The sequence below is a fragment of the Molossus molossus genome, unplaced genomic scaffold (assembly GCF_014108415.1).
Source record: "Molossus molossus isolate mMolMol1 unplaced genomic scaffold, mMolMol1.p scaffold_m16_p_22, whole genome shotgun sequence".
Classification (NCBI taxonomy): domain Eukaryota; kingdom Metazoa; phylum Chordata; class Mammalia; order Chiroptera; family Molossidae; genus Molossus; species Molossus molossus.
The window spans coordinates 29,345,423-29,361,311 of record NW_023425358.1 but is presented as its reverse complement, the minus strand read 5'-3'; the positions used below and the strand labels follow the sequence as shown (position 1 = coordinate 29,361,311).

The 15,889-nt window shown below is 55.5% G+C and overlaps 1 protein-coding gene across 2 annotated transcripts in view; it reads right to left on the bottom strand.

Annotated features, from left to right (window-relative positions):
• Window positions 1–3,835: 3,835 nt before the first annotated feature.
• NOS1 (nitric oxide synthase 1) overlaps window positions 3,836–15,889 on the bottom strand; it is a 99,458-nt gene continuing 87,404 nt past the window's right edge. For both annotated transcript variants that reach the window (XM_036276382.1, XM_036276381.1), the window contains 8 exons: window positions 14,869–15,038; window positions 12,185–12,395; window positions 11,533–11,620; window positions 10,179–10,300; window positions 8,784–8,932; window positions 6,974–7,168; window positions 5,145–5,263; window positions 3,836–3,880 (listed from right to left, as the gene is read on the bottom strand). In XM_036276382.1, coding sequence (XP_036132275.1) covers window positions 3,865–3,880; window positions 5,145–5,263; window positions 6,974–7,168; window positions 8,784–8,932; window positions 10,179–10,300; window positions 11,533–11,620; window positions 12,185–12,395; window positions 14,869–15,038 — 1,070 coding nt within the window. In that variant the 3' untranslated portion in view covers window positions 3,836–3,864. The remainder of the gene's footprint in view (window positions 3,881–5,144; window positions 5,264–6,973; window positions 7,169–8,783; window positions 8,933–10,178; window positions 10,301–11,532; window positions 11,621–12,184; window positions 12,396–14,868; window positions 15,039–15,889) is intronic.

Here is a 15,889-nt window from a genome sequence, read left to right as displayed (position 1 = left end):
CCCTTATCGCTGGATCTGTTTCTTTCTTCATTCCAGCCCCTGCAGTCATCTGCCCCAGGTCAACAGGCCGGCTGTCCCTGTCCTGTGCTGCCAGAACATTCGTTTCCCAGCTTAACTCCGCTCACCTTATTTTTCTCTTTCAAAAACATTCTGAAGGGCGCCCGACTGCCTGTCCTATAAAGTCAAAATTCCTTAACATGCCACGGGCCCCTCCCACGGTCTGGTCCCTGACTCTCTTCCTAGCTTCGCTCTCGCCATTCCGTCCCTCCCCAGACTTCCGGAGCCGGGGACCTCTGACACCACCGCCCATTCACCCCGTGTGTCCCTCACCCCCATCTGTGTCTTTGCTCGCCCTCTTCCTGCTTCATGGCAAATGTGTCTCCCCAGATCTGCTGGTGGGATCCCACCCACTTCTCAAACCCCAGACGTTTATGTTGGTTCTAAGACCTGTGTCTCTGCCTACCAGACTCTAACCATCTATAAGAGGGAGTCTGTGGTTTCCTCTGCACACTGCACCATGCCTTCTGCACCCTGGGGAAGCAAACAAACAAACAAACAAACACAAATGTAATAGATGAAGCGCAAAAGTAAAATGTGATCGTTCACAAGGGGCCAGGTCCTGGAACCGGGCATCTAGAGGCAGTAACGCATTGAGTCCACCTTCTTACACAGCAAGTACGCAGACTCGGAAAGGTGGCTAATTCGCCAGCCCACGGCTGTCTGCAGAACCAGGGCCTCACTTGGAGACAGAGATAGTGGAGACGAAACATATGCGTAAAAACGGCCAGATGAACACCAAGGGCAAACTCTCTCTCGCCCTTTGGACTCAGGTCAACTCCCACAACTCCACTTTGGTGGGTCTGAAGCATTCTCCCCCGAAAGAAAGCTACCTGGAGGTCTCGAGCCTTAGAAACCAAGGGAAAATCTTGGTTTACTTCTGCTTCTCTCCCCACACAAGGTGCGAGAATTAGGTTCTTAGTAGTGATAGGAGAACGTGACTGTTAGGGGAGAACCCATTCCTCTTTGCCAAACTCATGTTTTTTGTTTAAATGGGGTTGGAGCCCTGGCGGGTTTGGCTCAGCGGTTGGAGCGGCAGCCTGTGGACCAAAAGGTCAAGGGTTTGATTCCAGTCAAGGTCACAGACCTAGACTGCAGGTTTGTTCCCCAGCCCTGGCTGGGGTCATGCAGGAGGCAACCAATCAATGTGTCTCTCTCCCATCGATGTTTCTCACTCTCTCATTCCCTCCCTTCAACTCTCTCTAAAAATCAATGAAAAAATATCCTAGGGTGAGAATTAATAAAAATAAATACATAAATGGGGTTGGAGCTACTGCAGGCCAATTCAAGGGGGAGAGGGAAATAAAAGGTCTGTAACTTGGGTAACCCCCAAGTGCCCAGTCAAACCCGATTTTTTGCTCACCTATTATTAAACCAAAGTTTGCACCCATTTTTGGCTACTGGGCCTGAAATACAAGCCACCACAAGGGGGCAGCATTTAGAAACCCTGGATCAGCGCTAAACCCTCCATCAGGGCTCCACTCTCCATTTCTTGAAAGGCTCATTACAGCCAGGCTTTTGGTGTCAGGGATTCTGACAAACGAGAGAAACAGATCAGTCTAGTCTCCCGACGTCGAGCCACGAGTTAGGAAGCAGCTGTGTTTTGGCTGAAAGGCATTTACTTGGGGGGAAAAACGTCCTTCTTGGGAAGAAGGATGAATCCTGGTTAAATGATGATTTCTTCGGGCTCCCCGATAAAACAAGACGATGTTTCCATCTGTCTGCCTGCTTCTCCAAGGACAGGGATATGCGAAGAAGGTGCACACGTGTTCATTCAGCGACGGAAAAGCATCCGTGCAAAAAGCTTGATTTGCAGGGGGAAGCACTGACCGGTTCCTCTTTGACAGAGGTTGGGCACAGCTGTTCTGTCCCTGGGGGAGACGGTGACATCTTAAGAGGGATCTCTGAAAGGCTCAGGGGTTGGAAAGAAAGTCCTGGGAAGGGAAGGTGCTAGGAGACAGACTCGTGTTTGCAGGAAAGTCGGCGTTGACGGTGGGCTTCCCTCCCGGTGAGAAAGGGCCGGGGAGCATGCTGAGTGTGGTCTTCATGCCCAAAGATGCCTGAGCAGGAGGAAGAGGACTCAAGGCAGGCAGGGAGGATCTCGCTCTGACCCAGGGGATGGGACCCACGGGAGCTGCCGGGGAGGGCGGAGAAAGGTCAGATATAATTTGCCCTTTGACCTGGAGTCTGGGAGGTTATCTTCTCCACACGTCTTTGGCACCCGCATTCCAAGGCCCTTCCAAAGAGGGCAGGGCCCTTTCTCTTTGGCAAGCCCCCACAGTCAGCAGCAAGACAGAAGTGTCCCTTGTACAGTGCATAAAGCAAATGCTGTCTTTCTGTGTGACAACACCGAACAGAAGGATGGGGCTGGCTGGCTGCTTCCCTTCCAACCCCGGGCACCCAGAGCAGACCCCCGGGGCCAGTCCCTTGGGGGATGGGCACTGGGATTTTTTGGCTCTCTCTGGTGGGCACTGCCTGACATTAATTTTTTTTAGCACTTCTGTGTAAAAAGGGACCTTTTGATGCCATTTACTCGGAGAGGGTACATTCGGCATCTTGTCTGCCAGGGAGAAGTTGTACCAGCTCTGATTCCTGCTAAGGACTCTGCTGCCCCCGCCCCCCTTTTTAAAATCTGAGTCGAGGACAACTTGTTTGTTAAAATTATTTTAGCAGGTTGAAAGTGTGGGAGAGCACTTGTAGAAGCCTGAAGCGGGAAGGCCAGGCTCCCCCCACGCTCCGGGGCCCGGTAGAAGCCATGGGGGTCTCACTACACTCCGCCCCAACCTGGTCCCCTTTCACTGGCTTCCCCGAGGGTGTAACAACCGCCCCAAAGGATGACATTCTTCCTTGATATGGTTTCCAGTGTCCACAACTTTCAAGTTTGATGCATTCATACTGTTAAGCTTTTTAACACTATAAGGAGGGGAAACCGAGGACCAGTGACTTGTCCAAAGTCACCGGGTGGCCAAGATCAGGAGATTCCTATTTCCAGCACTTTCCCCTGGACGGCATGACTTCCGGCCTGGTGGGGTTGCTCTGGGAGGGCCTGGGGTGGGCGGGGTGGGGGCGGGGTGGGCAATCCGACAGACGGGTTAATTTCCCAGGAGGGCTCCTCTAACTGGTGTCAGAATCTGAATGCATCTAGGTCTCCGACGCCCTCTTTCTTTGGAGATTTCCCCCTTAATCATCACACACCCCGCTCCACGCCCTGACCCCTTATAACCAGGGCCACCAGGGTGCTTCGAGGGCTATAGGGACACAGGCACAGACCCTCAGTTATGGACGTGTGGGCAACCAACACAGGCCGGGCCGGGGTTCTTGGCACTGAGGGGCTGCAGGCAACACGCGGGCACAGGCAAGAGGGTGGACGGCGGCCCGGGCCCGGCAGGCGCACGCACACGCGTGACCAGAACTGATCTTATAAAAGGGTAAGCGGGGGACTTCAGCGGCCGAGAGACGGGCTCAGAAAACCCTTCCGTGTGGTCCCTGCAGCCTCTCCAGGGGAACCCCGAGATCCAGCCCCGCCGTGAGCGATGCTGATCTGTCCTCGTCAGGAAGGGGGTGGGGGCAGTTCTGTAAGTGCCACTGCAGGTTACAAAGGCATCGCATCGCCGCAGGGACACTCGGGGAGGACACCCAGGAAGGCCGAGGAAACAGGCGAGGGCCCAGAAGAGGACACCAGGACACGCGGCGACTCGACGAGAGGCAGAGGGAAGGGTTCAGCAGCGTCCAGGCTTACAGACCCTGCCGCCGCCCGCGCGGAGCGCACGGGGCAGCCCCGCCGTCCGCGGAGGCAGGAGGGTCCGGTTAGGAGCTAAAAACCCTGCGGGAGAAGAAGTGAGGAGGGAGTTAGGCCGGGAGGCGCTGCAGGGTCCTGAAGGAGCAGGCCCTCAGCCCTCACGGCCTGCAGAGCCCGGTGCTGGAAGCCCGCACCCAGCTGGGCTGTAACCAGGACGCAGGCAGGAACGCCTGCTCCCCAAACAGCCGGCAGGGAGAGGGGCAGGCTTTCAAGGGCCTTTGTGCCCTGGCCCGATTAGCTCAGCGGTTAGAGCCCCAGCCCATGGACCAACGAGTCTCGGGTTTGATTCCCGGTCAAGGGCACTTACCTGGGTTGCAGGTTCGACAGGGGCCGGGGTCTTGCAGGAGGCAACCAATCGATATTTCTCTCACATTGAAGTTTGTTTCTCTCCCTCCCTCTGACTCTCTCAAAATCAAGGGAAAAATGTCCCCTGGTGAGGATTAACCGAAGGAGCTGTGATGGTAACGGTAGTTATGTGAACCTCCTGGACACGAAAGTATGTTTTCTTTTTTTTTTATAATTGTTTCCCCTTTATTAATTTTAGAGAGAGGAAGGGAGAGGGGGAGAGAGAACATGGATTGGCCGCCTCCTGCATGCCCCCCACTGGGGATGGGCCCACAACCTGGGCATGCGCCCTGACCGGGAATCGAACCAGTGACCTCTTGGCTCATGGGTCCACGCTCAACCACTGAGCCACACCGGCCGGGCAAAAGTATGTTTTCGAACTGCCACGTGGTAGGGGGAACCACGAGGGTCTGGAGAAAGGGGTGTGTGCCCTCTGCTGCTGCCAAGGAGCCGGCTCCATCAAGGTTGAGGGGCCCTGGCGCCGTGCAGGCTTAAACACTGAGCTCAACCCCAGTCCTGCGGGGCCCCAGACCGTTTCCGGCCATTTCTAGGGGAGGAGTGAAGTAAAAATAATGCCCATTGGAATTTGCATCAGTGAGAGCGTTCCCAGCAATTTCAGGGTGTGAGAGCAGGGGTGTGAACCCCAAGGAGACAACTTCACAGAGCCGTCATTCCACCAGGGGGCACCCCAGACAGAGGCCGGTGTCCGAAGCTGGGGTTCCCACAGGGAAGGCACAGAATCTCAGGAGCACTTGTCAACACAGACTGCTGCGCCCCATCCCCAGGGTTTTAGATCCCGCCAGTCTGGCGCGGCCCGGAATGTGTGGTCTCAGGGGACCTCTCTGTGGGACCGCCAGGCTAATGGAGTCAGACGTCCCTCCCCATCAGGACCCAGACGAGGGTCCCTGCCCACCGCCTGCCCGAGGTGCCGGGGGCAGCTTACTCGTCAGTGGCTTTTTTGCTCTCCTCGATGAAGGCGATGGATTCGGATCTAAGGCGGTTGGTCACTTCATACGTTCTCAGGGTGACGCCGAAAATATCCTCATGGTAGCGGTTGTCATCCTAAAGGGACAGAAGCAGTCAGGAGACAGCCCTGAAATGCCAGCCAAGGGCACAGAGAGGGGCGGACACACAGAATGAGTTATCCCTAAAGAAAATGGTCCCTAAAGAAACGAGGCATGCCCTGGCCGGTTTGGCTCAGCGGTGAGAGCGTCGGCCTGCGGTCCAGAGAGACCTGGGTTCGGTTCCCGCTAAGGGCACGTACTTCGGTTGCCGTTTGTCCCCGGCCCTGGTTGGTCGTGCGGGTGGCAGCCACTCGATGTGTCCCTTTCACGTCAATGTTTCTCTCTCTCTCTCTCTCTTCCTCTCTCTCCCTCCCGCTCTACCTGAACAAAAAATGGAAAAATGTCCTCGGGTGAGGATAAAAAAAAAAAAACTAGGCGCAACCCAATGCCTCCCAGAGGACCCTTGGTCTCCAAGGCTCTGTTCGAGCAAGACCCTCAGGGCCTGGGGTCTCTCCAGCCCAGATGACAATGACCACTCATGCTCCCATCCAGGGACAAGCTGCTGCTATGCCGACTGATTCTGAGGACAGGAGGTGAGGAGGTCACATGGGAACCTCACCAGCCCCCCCCTTTCCTCTCTGTCCTCTGGCTCCTGCCAGTTCAGATCTGGGCGTGGCTGGGCCGAGTGGGAAACATCACAGCCTGGAGAGACTGGCGGAGACGAGAGAGAGAGAGAGAGAGAGAGAGAGAGAGAGAGAACGAGAACCAAGTGCTGCTTAGTGCAGGGGACACCTCCCCAGTTGCCAAAGGGGAGACTTCTTGGGTACAGTGACGCACAGATTTCTCAGACGGTTTAGGAGAACCCGTTCATTTGTAGAATGGGTTCATTTTTTAGTTGGGGTGGTTTTTCAACCTTATTCTGCAGAGTTCTTTTTTCTCTTTTTTTAACAGTCATTGCATTTTACTTTATTTTTTTTATTATTTTATTTTTAATTTATCTTTATGGTTGAAAGTGTGTCTCCTGAGGGTCATACCAAAGAAATGGCATGACGGGGACCTCTGCAATGTTCCTCGGATCTCTGACATTTCTACCAGAAGGTAGGTTTATTTGTTTGTTTATTTATTTTTAATCTCCTGGGGTTCAGTATCCTATTGACAACAAGGCTCCTTCTGCACAAATGTTTGATTCCTGCTCATTTAGGGGAGGAGGGGGAAGGATGGGATTAGCCCTGGAGCTCGGTGGAGACCTGGACTCAGGTCGTTCTACTTGGGGCAGTGGGTCACACAGGACTTGGCCTGCTGGGCTGCTTGCTCTTAGCTACTGCTCTGTGCAGATGAGGAAGAGACCCCCCCTGCTGGGATGGCCCAGGGCTCAGGGGGCCAGGCATGGAATGGCTTCCAGCTCCCACCCGCCGCCCTGGGGAAGACGTCTCTGTGCAGGGCCCGAGCTGCACAGCTGCACAGCTGCACAGGGCGGTGTCACCCTTGGCCTGGGGGCAGGAAAAGCTGGCTTAGGATGGCTCTGTCCAGCTACCCAGTGACCCACCCGCTTGCTATTTTTATATAACGCAGCCCCCAACGCCGTTTAACACACTCCCCTGCACACCGGCCATCCTTCCTCTCTCTCAACTGTGGGTCAGGACCACCTACATCCTCCACCGTGGCCAGAAATGGAAAACGGGGGCAAGGATATCATCGTGGCTCCCGGATGGTGGAGACAGGACACTGGATGCGGGAGAGGGAGCCCAGAAGCCCGCCCGCCACTCACCCTCAGCCGGCTGATGAACACGCCGGCGTCCTCCGCCGAGAGTTTCCCCTGCTGGCTCATGATGCGCTGGATGGCTTTGAGGACGTCCGCAGCCATGGTGACATCCCCGCAGACGTAAATGTGGCCGCCTTGCTCCTTCAGGGCTCGGTACACCGGTTCCGCCAGCTTCTCTTGCAGGATGTCCTGCACGTACTTCTGTGGGGCGAGGGGACCCCCAGAAAGCAGAGCCTGACACGGGAGCTTGTGGGCCGGGAGTGATCTCTGGGGTCTCAGCAGAGTGAAATTGGGGAGGAGGGAAAGCCAACTTGAGGCTGTGTGAATAAGCTGCTCCCTGCTTCGGACCTCAACTCTGCCGAGGACCCCAGAACCACCTGCTCCTCTCTGCAACAACCAGGGGTCACCCAGAAGGTGTGAACGCCATGAACTTGCAGGAGTGGGGTGCTGACTGCAGCAATCCTACGGGACGAGCCAGAGAAGCCCCGGCAGATGGCAAGCGATGGGGCCAGGCGAGGGCTGTCAGGCCACACCTGTGCGAAGCCAGCTGCTGCAGCTGGATTCAGAAGTGGGCTAAGGGAATGTGAGGGGGCACCAGCCTCCAGGAACTTGGCTCGCTTGTTCAGGCTGTTTTTAGCCCAGGGAACTCCCCTCTGGGTGAGGCTGGCGTTCAGCGGGTAAGTCCTGGCTTGGCTGACCTGGTTGTTGGGGTTGATACGCTTCCACACACACCAGTTGTCAAATGGCCACTGCCCAGATTCTCTGACTTCTCCCCTCACCCCAGTTGTCCTGGCCCCCTTCCTGGGACCCCTCCACCCCAGACCTCCCCAAGATCCAGGAGGAGTGCCAGTCCTGTGGCCCGTGTCCGGTCTGACTGGTAGGGTCTCTTATGGGCCATTAAATAAGTTTTCTAATTCACATAAAAATGTTTTTAATTGTGTATATTAAAATACACATGATGCCCTGGCTGGTTTGGCTCAGCGGTGAGAGCGTCGGCCTGCGGTCTGGAGAGACCCGGGTTCGGTTCCCGCTAAGGGCATGTACCTCGGGTGCAGTTTGTCCCTGGGCCTGGATGGGTCGTGCGGGTGGCAGCCACTCAGTGTGTTCCTTTCACGTCGATGTTTCTCTCTCTCTCTCTCCCTCCCACTCTATCTGAACAAAATATCAAAAAGTGTCCCTGGGTGAGGATAAAAAATAAATAAAAAGTACACATGAGCCCTGGCCAGTGTGGCTCAGCTGTTAGAGCGTCGGCCCGCAGACCGGAGAGTCCCAGGTTCGGGTCCCACTAAGGGCACGTACCTAGGGTGCAGTTTGTCCCTGGCCCCGGATGGAGTCGTGTGGGTGGCAGCCATTCAATGTGTCTCTCTCACATTGACGTTTCTCTCTCTCCCTTCCTCCCTCTCTCCCTTCTGCTCTATCTGAAGATCAATGCAAAAATGTCCTTGGGTGAGGATAAAAAAATAAAATAGGCGTGAAATGTACCATTTAACCATTTTAAAGTGCACGACTCAGCTGCAGTAGGTGCACTCGCTACACCGTGAGACCCCCGCCGACACCGGCTCCGGACCGTCACCACCCCTGACGCCCGCAGCCCCGGCCCCCCAGCCTGCTTCGCTCTCTGCAGTTGGCTGCTCTGCACATTCCCGTAAGCAGCCGCACGCACTAGGAGCTGTTAGATGTTTTCAGCTGGTAGTTTCAGGCCCCGTCTCCTGAAGTGTGAGCACCCAGGCGGAGGGGCAGGCGGGCCAGGGGTTCACGTGTGTACGAGCGTGCGGGCGCGTGGGCTGCGGCGGAGGCCTGGGGTGAGCCGGGTTACCTTTGGTTTGTCTGGCTCCCGGGAGTAGGCCGTGTACAGCTCTCTGAAGACCCCCGTGCTCCTGGCCTGTAGGGTCTCCTCCCGGTAGATGTGGTCTATCTTGGACTGCCGGCACCCGAAGACCAGGATCATGGGGCAGGGACTCATTCCTGGGGACCAGGAAGATCTCAAGTCACCAGCAGCTCTGACTCCTGATTCGGGGGGTGGGGTCCCGGGAACCTCAGCAGGTACCATGTGGATAGAGGTACATGGACGCTGGGGCAGGCCGGTGTATGGGCCCACACACCCTCACATGAGCACGTGCACACAAGCACGAAGTAGGTAAAGTGTATTCAGACTTGGCAAACCTCCCTTCTCTGCGCCTGTCTTTCCTCCTGACCCCTCGGGGAAGTGCTAAGACCCCAGACTTTGGAGCTACACTGCCTGGGTTCCGATCCCAGCGCCGTCTGACAAGGAGCAACTTGCTGAACTTTCTGTGGCTCCATTTCCCCCACGTACAAAACAAGTCCTAACAGCAACTACCTCACTGGTTAGAAATGGATGTCAGACATTAGAGCCCTGGCTGGTTCAGTGGTTAGAGCGTCGGCCCACAGGCCGAAGGGTCAAGGGTTTGATTCCCATTCAAGGGCATGTAGCTGGGTTGCAGGTTCAAACCCTGGCCCTGGTCAGGGCGGGTGCAGGAGGCAACCAATTGATGTGTCTCTTTCACATGGATGTTTCTCTCTCTCTCCCCCTCCCTCCCTCCCTCCCTCCCTCCTGCTCTAACAACAACAACAACAACAACAAATCAATGGAAAAAACATCCTCAGGTGAGGATTAACAACAACAGCAATGTCCCATCCCAAAAAACAAAAACAAAAGTACTGGAACTGTGCCTGGCACATCACGAACACTACAAATGTTAGTATTCCACTTGACTGACGTCCCATAGGGCAGGGCGTTTTTGTTTTTAAGTTGTTTCTGTCTTATTCATTGGTATGCTCAATAACCCTGTTTAATGCCCACACTGGGGCTGCCCCCTCCCCCCAGCTGATCTGTGTGGACCCCACACAGCAAAGCCTGCTCTCGAACGGGCCCCTTGGAGAGAATCCCGTAAGCACACATCCATGTAAGGTTTCATGCTCCCCCTTTCCAGGGCCACTTGAGTGTTAAGCAGGGGTCCTATCTTAACAGCCCAAGAAATGTGGAATTTCAGGCCCCAGCGTCAGCTGAGCGGAGGTGTTTGGACAGGTCCTTGGAATCACACCACGGGGCGGGTCAGGTCAGGAGGCTGCCCCGCCCCTCCCTGGGCGGGGACACAGTGGAGAGCAGGCCGTCACGTGTCTCCGGGCAGCTGACAGGCGGCCCCCTCAGGCCCAGGGGTGGAAACCGTGTGGCCAGTGGCCCAGGACCCACCTTTGTGTTGGATATCAAACTGTCGTTGCTGCCAGAAGCTTCGGAAGGGGGCGATGCCGGTGCCCGGGCCCACCAGGATGCAGGGCACTTGGGGGTTCCGGGGCAGGTGGAAGCTGGGTGCTCTGCACAAGGAAGAGAAGGTCACGAGGCTTTCTGAGCCCTCTGTGGGCAAGAGCAGCTGGGTCTCAGGCAGACCAGGTGGCTGTCTCGGGTGGCAGGACAGCAGCCCTGGTGCCCTGCAGGCTGGGCCAGGTGCCCCTCCTCAGGGTGGGAGGTCCCACAGATTTGGGGCATCCTCAAAACAGGAGGCGCTCAGAGTCCGGCTACCCCTCCGTTTCCCAATGACCCCAGTGACTGAGCAAAACCACAAGGGCAGTGGGGTTGCCTGGACTCGGGGTCTCCCGGCCTCGGCTCTACTGACATGTGGGGCTGCAGACTTCTGTTGTGGGGACCACCCCGTGCTCTGCAGGCTGTTGAGCCCTGGGCTCCACCCACTAGGTTCCAGGAACACCCTCCAGACACTGCCAAATGTCGCTGGGGTGGGGGGTGTCAAATCATTCCCGCAGAGAACCACTGATTTAACCGTCCCTGAGATCTCTAGTGTGCAAAAGGACCAGCTGGGGGGGTCAAAGGGGTGCGGTTTCTGGGCAGTGCAGTAAGTCTGGGCTAGGACTCTATTTCTGAAGCACCCCCGGAGGTGTGCGGACCACCCCATGAACATCCTACCTTCAACAGTTCAGAAAAGGGGCTGAGGTTGCTGTTCTGGTAGAGACGTTATTAGCCGACAGAGCAGATACTCACAATGGGCCTAGCTCGGGAACGTCCTTTATTTTTCTGAAGGAATATTTTTCTATTTGGCTGACTGGTTGTGATCAGAACATGTCACATGAAATCTACCCTGTTTTTGAGTACGCGATGCAGGCCTGTTAACCATGGGCAGGAACAGCCTTTAAACTGAGTTTGGGAGGAGAGACTCTAATTGATGGGGTTGTGGGAAGGGGTCTGGGTCCTCCCTGTTTCTAAGAAAGTGGGGACAGATGGGGTGTCCGGTGGAATCTGGACCCTCTCCCCTGGTTGCACATCCCACGGAGGCGGAGGCTGGTCCACGCGGCTCTCCACGGCAGCCTCAGCACCCAGCCTGGCACGCGCACTTCATACATAGCTGCGGCCGTGGTCGTGACCTGGCGAGAGGGCTTCCTCGCTTCTGCTGGGTTCTGTCCCATGATCCCGTTTCCTTAGCAAGTGGGAGGGACGCAGCCGACTCTACGGAACCCTCCGGGCTGGTCACCCCCACAGCTCAGGACATCAGCACGCAGATTTGGGACGGCTGTCATTCCTCTGCGTTTGCGCTCACCCTCTCACGAAGCAGGGGACCGCTTCGTCACGCTGTATCCGGTTGAGCCAGGAGGAGCACACGCCGTGGTGAATCGGCCCTTCTCCGTCTGGCAGAATAAACGAGGTGGCCTGGCTCACCAACTGCCCCCGAGCTTCCCGTCGTCGGCCTCCTCCCTCCCGTCAGCCCGGATGCCAAGGTTCTGCCTTGGAGTGCCTTGTCTGGGCCCTTCCTCTGAAGGGGAAGGGGACCTGGCACAGCGGGGAGAGATTGTGATCTGCGAAAGTGCCCGGGGCGCTGTTGGGGAGGGGGCGTCAGATTCAAATCCTGCCTGCTGAAAGGGCCTTGGTCCCCGTGTTCGCCAGGGGGCTGCCGGGGGCTCAGAGCTGTCTCGGCCACCGTGCACACTGATTGCTTTGTCACAGAGGGACAGCATGGGAGAAAAATGGCAGGCTATCTGACTGACCGATGACCAGCTGGACACCCCGCAGCAGGGGACTCCTGCTCCAAGGGGTGTGTGCCAGCTGCTGCGTGGAGTTGGCTCTGCCCACGGGGACAGTGTCCACTCTGCTCCTTCCCAGAGTTTCCCGGCTGGGGACTGGGGACTCGGCAGACCTGCAGGGGCCCCAGGGGGGAAATGCCAGCCTGGAGGCTCCCCAGCACCCCTGCCCACCTCGGGTGCGGTAGGAGACGACGGCCACGGTGAGGTGCACCTCGTCGGGGTACATGTCTGGGGAGGAGCTGATGGAATAGTAGCGAGGCTGCAGGAGGGACAGCTGGGTCAGGAGCAGGGTGGCGGGCATCTGGACGGACCGGAACTCCTCCAGCACCTCCACGATGGTGGGGTTCTTGCCCCATTTCCACTCCTCGTACTCCTGTAAGCCCTGTGCCAAGGGGAGGGACAGAGGGAAACTCACACTCAGCTCCTGGTACAGATTTCCAACGAGGGCTTGCGTAGGGCCCGGGGAAGAAAACAAATTAAAATACTAGTAGTTAACACTTAACATCATTAAGTACTCTGTGCCAGGTTTTAACTCTCACTAGCACCTCTTGAAATAAGTATGATTATTAAACCCATTTTATAGATGAGCAAACTGAGGGATAGAGAGGTCCGGTGGCTACGAGGCAGTGATTCAGGGCTCTGAGCCTAGGTCAGGGAAGGGCAAGCTTCAGCCTGCCAAGCCAGCCTGGCTCATCCCTTGTTTTGTACATTTAAATGGTTTGGGGAAAACATCAAAAGAATACCATTTTATGACAGAAAGATATGCTATCACATTCGAAACTCAGGGTCCATAAAACCGTTGGACTGGAACCCAGCCCTGCCCACTCACTTATGTATTGCCTATGCCGTTGTGTTGAAATGACAGTGGAGTAGTTTCGACAGAGATCAAACAGACCATTGGCCTAAAATATTTACTACCTGGTCTCTTACGGAAAGAATGTACTGAGCCTTCCCCGAGGCATTCCGGCCCCAGAAGCTGGGCTCCTGCGGTACGTAAAGGTCAAGATAAAGGCGCCAGGAAGGGAGTTGGGACTTGTAGGGTTAGAATGCAGAAGTGAGGGTGGTGGGTTTGCAAGGGTGGAGGTGCATCAACAGAGAGCATGCTCAGATGGTGGAGGACAGTCCCAAAGGAACAGGGTAGGGTGTGGGGGACCGTGTTCGGGGACGTGTTGACAGCTGGGCCCAGCTGTTACTAGGGGACAGAGAGACTCCCCTGGGGCTCTGGAGCTATTTTTCCTGCATCTCAGAAGCCGCCCTGGGCAGTCCCTCATTGCTTTCACGAGGTTCAGATTTTGCGGAGGGGTGCAGCCCACCGTAAGTGCCCTGGATGACAGAGCCCTTCCCCATGTCCCTGAAGCCACCCTTACTTTATTGGTAGGGCATGGCAGCCATGAGAATGTGCCTCCCAGACTCCGACCCCACTGACCTTCACCTACAGGGGCACAATTGGCCGAGTCCCAGCAGCTGCTCTGAAAGTGATATCACCTGAAACCAACGTGATCACCTACATAGGTCTTTCCTTGGACAGCATGTATGACCTTGGACATGTCCATTCAACCTTCTCCCTCTCCTTCACTGGAGGTCAGACTCGTGTTGAAGTCTGACGGTTCTCCAAGTGCCATCTGATTCCACCCCCCCCCCCCCTTTTTCTCCTAACAAACATCCCTGCTCAGGCCCTGGCCAGCTGGGCTCAGCAATTAGAGTGTCGGCCCGCAAACCGAAGGTTCTCGGGTTCGATTCCTGGTCAAGGGCATGTACTTGGGTTGCAGGTTCGATCCCCAGCCCAGCTGGGGTCATGCAGGAGGCAAACAATCAATGTGTCTCTCTTAGATCAATGTTTCTCTCTCTCCCTCTCCCCCCTCCCTCCCTTCTTCCACTCGACCTAAAAAATTTAATGGAAAAATATCCTCGGGTAAGGATTAACAACAGCAGCAACAACAAAAGAATCCTTGTTCATTTAATCTTGGAATTTATGCTCTTCAGAAGAAATGAATTAATCCATATACTTATTTATATCCACTTCTACTGTAAACCATCCTGTGCGAAAAGCACACACTCTGGTTCCTATCAAAGTTATACATGTACAGTTTAAAAAGTTCAATAACTCTGCAAAACTTACGACGAAATCAGTGGTGTTCTGTTCCACCTCTCCAATCTGTTCCTCACTCCCCAGAGGTAACCACTTCCAACCACTCGCTCTGGAAGTGTTTCTCCTGCTGTTTATTCGTATATTTCTAGATCATATGCACTCCTTGCATTAGCCACTGCCTTGCAGACCACCACTCCAGCCCCTCTCCTGACAGCAGGAAGCTAAACCACCCTTGGCGGTGGCGGTGGCGTGCACACTGGGGAGGAGCCCTGGGAGGTCTCGCTGGGTGGGATTCTCCCTGAGCAAGATTTTGCAGCAGCTTGGAGCCAACAGGTCATCCGTCTCTAAGCAAGGGTGGCTTCACTTTTCCTTCAGGGGCCTCCTTTATCTCCAAGTCCTGCTACGACTCCTCGGCTGGGGAAAAGGCTTATCTAGAAAATGGCACTGAGATTCTCTGTTTCTTTTTCTTGTAAGCATTGGCTAAGAGGGACCCAATGGAAACTCCAGGGATCCAAAGGAACAGCGATTTCTACTGTGGTCAAAGAACTCTGAGATTCCACGAGGTCACTCTCATGCTATCAGGGCTTAGCACCAGGTGAGACGGTTGGGGAGGAACTAGCCCACATGGTGCCTTTCTGCAAACGGGAAAATGGCAATGCTTGCTCAAGACTGCCACCTGCTGGGAAGTTGTTGTAATGCTAGACAACTCTCCAAGGACTCGGAGGTGAAAGGCGCCCCCTGGGGTTGCAGGAGGCCAGGGACCCACCTTGCTGAGGATGAGCAGACGCTGCTTCTCTTTCTCGCTGGTGGCCAAGGAGGCGAACTGCTGCAGCTGCAGTGGCGTGGGCGGCGTGGTGATGTCCAGGTAGTACTTGAAGGCCTGGAAGATGGTGCAGGGCGGGAGGCGGTGCTCATCTGTCCAGTTACTGATGACTCCTGTGGAGGCACAGTGGAGGGTAGCGGGGTGGGTGGGGGAAGGGGAATCTGAGCTCCGAGGGCTTGGCTCCAAGTTAGGATGGGGCTAGGTGAGCCCCTAAGCCCTCGCCTCTCCACCTTGCCTGTCCCACACCTAACCTTTTGTGTGCAAGGAGCATATCCAAAGTCCACTGAGGGGAGTTATGAGTTGATTTTGGCTCTGTCTGTCCTCTCACGCCTCTGAGTGGGCCTCTCATGGCAAAATGACAAACACGCCTAACACTTACCTAGTACTTTCTGTGTGGCCAGTACGAGTCTCAGAACTCTGTGTTAACTCCTGTAATCCTTCTCATCTGCTCAAACTCACGACCACCCCAGGTGGCAGGTGCTATTATTATCCACCTTTTGCAGTGGAGATACATGGAAGCACAGAGAGGTTAAGGAATTCACCCAAGGCCACACAGCTCATCCATGTGAAGTCGGCAGTCTGTCTTCTAACCACCACACGTACCGCCTCTGTGTACTTTTCATTCACTATAGCCCCCAAATACAAGCCTCTCCTTCATTAGGGACTCCACCCCAGATAAAAAGGCACAGTTCCAACATGGAGTAAGGACTGGCTGGGTTGGATTTCCTACAAGAAGGGGTTTCTCTCCAAAGTGGGGCCTTCCTAAGGGATTTTCAACAGGCCTTTGACTATATACTGTTTTCACATTCTGCCCTGACAGGACACCCTCGCTCCTTTGTAAAGGTGATACGTCACTGTGTCACAGGCTGCCACGCAAGGTCACTGCTGCTCCTTGTACCCGAGCCCTGAGCTCACCTGCACCCACTGAGGTGAACCACTAGACCCATTTGCTTTGCAAATTCTT